Source organism: Antechinus flavipes, chromosome 5 (genome assembly GCF_016432865.1).
Source record: "Antechinus flavipes isolate AdamAnt ecotype Samford, QLD, Australia chromosome 5, AdamAnt_v2, whole genome shotgun sequence".
Taxonomy (NCBI): Eukaryota; Metazoa; Chordata; class Mammalia; order Dasyuromorphia; family Dasyuridae; genus Antechinus; species Antechinus flavipes.
In genome coordinates, this window is record NC_067402.1 from 15,666,566 (window position 1) to 15,672,975 (window position 6,410).

The window sequence follows — 6,410 nt, forward strand, 5'->3', positions numbered from 1 at the left end:
CTGGAAAGGCTAATCTGTTCATTTTATAGATGAGGAAACTGAGGCAGAGGGGAGAAGGTCACACAGATGGCAATAGGTGGGATTTAATGTTGGACCCTCTGATTTCCAAAAGGAGGACTCTGTCCAGGGGGATCATTTTGTTTGTGTATCCCCAGCACAAAGTGCGGCACAGGGTAGGTTCTTTGAATTGGATCCAGATTGGTTTATGGCAACAATAAAATGGCAGGAGGAGCTCCATAGAAGGGAGCATCTGAAGGGCAGCCTCGGCTCATTCAGACTGAGGGAAGCAGCTCAAGGAAGAGTGGATTACACATCACTGCAGTGGTGGGCCTGCTGGACTGCTGCCGAATGCCCATTTCCTTTTCCTTAGTAACTCCTCTGCAGGATGATTTTTTTCCCCTGCTCCCACAAAAAGAAACCTGTCTGGTTCTTTTATTTATTTTAAATTTAAAAATGACACTTTCCAGCACTCCAGGACCGGTAGAGAGTGTTCTCCAAATCCAGTTTAGTGCCCAGAAGATAGAGCGCTTCAGGCAGTCTGGGATGCACCTGCTTTCGAAAAGCACCTTCAGGAGGATTTTTAGCATCCTTCTAGCATCCTCCCAACATCCTTCCAGCATCCTTCCTCCTGGCAGGATCCGGCCCAGCCCTGGCAGATTAGGCCTTGGAGGTTGTTGCTAGAGCCCTCAAGCGCCTCCCCTGTCTGCCCTCCAGGTGGCGCCATTAAGCAGTAAAGAAAACTGGACTAATGAGTCCAATGTAAAGTAAAATTGGAAATTGAATTATAGCCGGAGAAAAGGGCCGGTAGCCTTGAGGTTCTGCTCGGGCCGGGCTCTTACCGCGGCCATTGGCTGCTCCCATGTGTTAGCTCGCTCGCAAGTTAATAACGGCGCTGGAGCAGTTCAAGGCTTGGACGAATTGCTTTAGACATGAAATAAAGCCAAAATGAATTTGTGTCCGATATCATTGACATTAGTGCTCATTACTTCTGTGGTGTAATGCCTCAAACCATCGGAAATCAATTTTAAAGATTGCCCATTATTTTATAAAGAAAATAAAATACATTTCCAACAGCAACAAAGCAGTAAGTACAATCTCAGGAAGAGTTACTTATCCCCAGACTGGCGGGCAGGAAGGGGCTGGAGGTAAGGGGCAGGAAGCCCAGGGTGAAACTAGACCCCCTCCCCCCTCCAATCCATAATCCTTCCCCCCCCCCCCCCCCCAGGCCCAGCACAGAAAAGTTTATTGAGATGGGCGGGGTCCTTGCTGAGCTCCTCCTCATGGGAAATATTGAATGCATGAGATCCATTTGCAAATGTAGAGAGCAGACTTTCTAAGTGGGATCAGACTGGGGATAGTGGCTGGTATTGGGAGCTGTGTTACCCCCCCACCCCGCCTCCCCTTTTTCATGACATCAGCACATCTGTTTTTTTTTTTTTTTTTTTGGTGGTGGTGGTGGCGGTATAAGTGGGTGAGAAGGCATGACAAGGAGGAATGGATTCAGACCTCTGGCTAGGAAATAAAACATTTAAAAAGTATCAACCATCTAGTCTCCTTTGGATGGTGGGAAATGTGTGCTGTTTCGAAATTCTTGTCAGATGAGACTGGGAAAGGAATCCGGGTGGCTTTTGTTTGTGGGGGAACTCTGGAGGAGGGCCTGAGTTTTTTGGTTTAATGCTCTGTTTTGCTAAGTATGTTCATATAAATATAAATGTACATTGTATGTTCTATATCCTTCAAAGATACAAGCATCTAGTATAGTGTAAAAATTCGTGTGCTCATGGGTACATACATACTCAAACTGCAGTCATGTATGGGTCCTGGGATGGTGATAGACACATCAACACACATGCACATGCATGTTCACACGTGTGGACACATGCCCATCTAAAGTCTCTGCAGGTTATCCCAGTCTCTATACTCAGACACGTTCCCAGGAATATTTATGCACATCCATGCCAAAGACATGCGGGCAAATAATTCACATCTGTGTTTAGATTATTGAATGAAACACATTTAAATACACACATCGACACACGAACATACATGCAGACGTGTGCAAATAATTCCTCACAGAATGGAAAGGCTCAAAGCTCCTCTTTTATTAAAAGAAAATATATTTACACATATACATATATCTAGGCATTTATATAGTGCTTCCTGTGTGCCAGGCACTGTGCTAAACACTTAACAATTATTCTCTCATTTGATCCAAGCTATTTCATTTTGAGTTACATAGTTAGTTCTATCTATGTGTATCATACGCATGAGCCTAATAACTGAAGTCTTTCCATTATATTGATAACCTTAGGTTTTTAAGGAGACAAAATAAAGCCATATACCCACTGCTCGTCTAGCCAAGTCTCCAAAAAAAGAGAAAAGAAAATCAGATCCTTTTTGTTTGATGGGGGAAAAGACCTGGCTGTAAAGTTCTCTAATTCCCCGAGACTGTCTTTGGATTTTGGACAGCTTTCGTTCCGGCCACTTAATTTGGTGTTGCTGGCTCCTGGGTTATGTCAGTTACAGGAAATTCACCTATCATTGAACAATGCATCAAAGATCAAACCCATACCTTCCCGGGCTCATGTAAAAGGCCACGGTGTTTGGGTTTCCCCGAGTCGTTGTCGACCCTTGGCTTGTCAAATCAGGGGAAGTGTGTTTCCCAGAGTCCCACTTTACAATATATCTATGATTACTCGTTGGCTTCCGTTTAGTATGCATGTCGTAATCTTGCCAAGACGTAATTTTGAAACGAGAGTTAGAATCTTTGGACAAATCTTTCTGGAATGGAGGAGGTTAATTCTTGATGGACATCCCAGGTGCTTCAAATTCCAGCCATATGCTTGATGAAAAGAAATAATCCTTTAGTTAGGTTGCTGATTCTGACAAACCCGATGCAGGTAAAGATATGGGAGAAATGTTAAATTCAAATTTCGGATTAGTGTAAAAAAAAATCTCAAGCCAGACTTCATATGTCTACGTGGAAGTATATACATATATAGTTTACGTGTTAAAGCCGATTTCTAAAACATGTCTAAGTATAAGGCATCCCATTATTCATGTGTGCTTGTTTTAAACGAAAGGGTCCTTGAGAAACTTGACATTTCAATACAGTCTATCCAGTAAAGATCACTGAGCTTAGTGGTTAGCTATTTAAAAAACTTCTTTAAAGGAGAATAAATTTCTACGATTATATAAGCAAAATATTTCTGTAATTGCTCCGCACAGCCATGGCAGATGGGTAAATTGCAGAAATGCCCTTGGAGTTATTCTTATAACAGATGTCTTTCTCTATTAGCTTCATGTTTTTACTCACCTAAAATTCCAAATAATTTAATAAAAGTTAACATATGCTATCATCACCTTAATAGGTATCCACTTTAATTCTAGGTCTAGCTGATGTGTTCTCCCTCATGATATTTTTAAAAATGTTTTTCTTCTTCAGGCCAAACAATCATCCATTCCGGTCTCCCAATTTTACGTGTGTCTGTATTTTTAAACAGGATCCTACAAAATGCCCTTTTGCTCTCAGACAGCCGGCTTCACCTCTTCTTACAGAGTCACTTAAGTTCTGAAGACATCGAGGCCTGTGTTTCTGGACAGACAAAATATTCCGTTACCGAAGCAATTCACAAGTTTGCTTCCTCAAACAGACGTTTCCCCGAAGAAAATGAGGAGGGAGAGAAAAAAGACAATTCTATAGAATATGGATCAGAAAGGTACTTAGTTACATTCGTTTTTCCTATATTATATGTGCATGTGTATTTACTTTCCACATATTTGTGTACAGACACATACACACTTCACTTTTTTGTTGATGTAATACTAAGATAATGAAAAAATTAATTGACTGAGATTTTATTGAGCTGTGACAGCTCATCATAGAAGTCTTCACACACACCTCCACACTGAATTAATGAATGCAGTAGAAATTCAATTATCTGCATTCTGATTATGTGAATTTCATTTAGTCAGACTTGAATTATTCGCGTTTAAATTATCTAGCTAAAAAAATATCCAACTGCACTCCAAATGGCTAATTAAAAGTCCAAATTTCCTGTCTCTCTTTGTGACTGGAGATAATTAAAGTTCTCCTCTGTTACTCAGCCTTTGAGTGTGTTGTGAAAACCAATTTCCTCTTTTTATTATTTTTTTCCTCTCTCTTCTTTTTTTTTTTTTTTTTTTTTTTTGCAGTTCATCCTCCGGGCTTGGTCACAGTTGTGAAGACAGCAGTCCACATGGATGTAAAACAAGCCCAGATCTTCAAGAATACTGAAAAATAATTTTTATGTTACTATCTTAGTAATAGGAAATCATGCCCATGTCATAAGGACAGGATTGGTTCACAATAGCTCCCTACATAAAGCCCTTCTGTCTGGATGACATGATTGGTGATGTGTTCTCAAAGCTGTTGCCTCCCCCCTCTCTCCTCCCCCCCCCTTTTTTTAAGTTCATTAATAGTTCCCAGTTCAGGGTCTTATGTTGTCTTATTTTAGTCCAGGTAGAGGGGAAGCAAAACTCTCTTGGCTGTGACTCAGTAAAATGGCTAAGACTGAATTTTGGGGATAAACAATGATTGATAAATGAGCTCCTGCTTCAGTAGGAAATGATTTATATTAATATATAGGTGTGAATTTACATTTGTGTGTGCTGTGTAAAACCTTTGGTTCTGATCAATTAAAAAATCCACTTGGTACATAAACACAGATTAAAACCAGGATATTGCATTTCCCCTACATTGATGTGTCACTTTAAACAGACTTTTGAAATCTGTCATAGGATTTTGCAGGCCGTATTCTAGCAAGTGCCATACCCCATAGCATGGATTAAGGAAATGTGCTGATATTACGTGGCTCCGTCCCCTATGCAGGAAAAAAACTTGGGATGTTAGTGTGAGTGTGTGTGGCTGACTCAGTACTAGCTAGGACTGCTCAGCTTCCAGCCTGCTATTTATTGTGCACACAGATGGAACTCACAGCTTAGGAACACAGACCAGTATTTGAATATTTTTTATTCGAGTGTTAATTCAAATAAATAGGACAACTAACGTCTCTTCAGACTTAACAAAACATCTTTTCAAGCAAGGATCGACCTCAGCCTCAGATGTGGAGACTCTAATTTTTGTCATATATTTGATAAAGACAAATTCATTTATTTCTTTTCAGAATTTGTCATTTCTTCAGTATTTTTAGGTGGTGATGAATTTCTTCACTAAATGGAAAGACCGTCTTAAAAACAAGACTCAAGGTCATGTTTACAAAAAAAGTATTCTGCTAGTTTCGGAAATAAAATTAACTGTGTGATTATGCAGTAAAAAAAATTTCTATCCATTTTCTTACCTCCTTTAAGGCTACACTTGAGAAATGTTACAGGCTGGTGAAATATATCCTTATATAACTTTCTGTTGACATAGCACTTTAATAAGATAATTATCCAAATTTCTTCCTTGTCCAGTGGCACAGAGTAATGAGTTTCCATTCTAAGAAACTGGCAGGAAGATATTTACAAAGAAACGGAGGTGACTTGTTGCTCCTCCTAGCTTTTTCTCCTCCTGAAGGCTGGTGGAAGATGCTTGTAAAAGCAGTTAATTTAAGGAGTATTTTTATCATTCCATTATTAATAAACTCCTAATGGAGGTCAAAGGATTGTACTGAAATAACAACACAAAACAAAAAACGCAAGACAAGAATTATTCTCTTAATTTGGCTGTCTTGCTTTCTTGTTTGGTCTAAACATTTATTAGATTTTGCTTAGAATCTTGATTTAGTATGTGAGGCCTGTTACTGCATCATGGGAGAGCCATTAATTGAAAACAGGGGGAAAAAAACCCCAAGATTTAAGAGCTTTTCTAATCACCCTGGTAACGGGGATAGGGGTAAGAGAAGGAGGGGGTAGGCTGCCATGTAGTATTAGATTTATTTATTTATTTTTCTTAGCGATACATATTTGAATTTACAATCACTATTTCGCTTTTGGAATATTTTTAGAAAAGATGTGATCGGCCATAAATTTTAATGTTATTTTTAGATCTTGTAACATAAATATCAAAATGTCTTCCTTATAATTTGTTCCATAAGATTCAGTGGATTTTTGTTTCTAAATTAAACGTGAAGAAATCTCGTCTGGCTTGTTTGGTTTATTTCTGAGGGGAAAAAAAATCATTCATTTTTTTCACTGAGATTTTATTTTTTATTGTTTTTTCAAATTACCTAAAGTATGTTGGCAAATTAAATAAATTTAGCTTTTCTGTGTTTTTTTTTTTTTAACAGTTAAAGTTTGGGGAAATTATTTTTGGTTTGGTTGTTTTGATTTCCAAACACAGGTCGACTAAATAAGTTATTTCCTGCCAATCTCATGATAGCCAGGTCTGTTGAACTTAACCTCTTCCCCAATCTCTCCCCTTCCCCCGC

At 39.0% G+C, this 6,410-nt stretch overlaps 1 protein-coding gene across 3 annotated transcripts in view; it reads left to right on the forward strand.

Moving 5' to 3' along the window:
- Nucleotides 1-6,120, forward strand: part of SNX10 (sorting nexin 10) — a 53,592-nt gene extending 47,472 nt beyond the window's left edge. For all 3 annotated transcript variants that reach the window (XM_051963503.1, XM_051963502.1, XM_051963501.1), the window contains exons 6-7: nucleotides 3,504-3,719; nucleotides 4,195-6,120. In XM_051963503.1, the coding sequence (XP_051819463.1) occupies nucleotides 3,504-3,719; nucleotides 4,195-4,276 (298 nt within the window). In that variant the 3' untranslated portion in view covers nucleotides 4,277-6,120. The remainder of the gene's footprint in view (nucleotides 1-3,503; nucleotides 3,720-4,194) is intronic.
- Nucleotides 6,121-6,410: the final 290 nt, after the last annotated feature.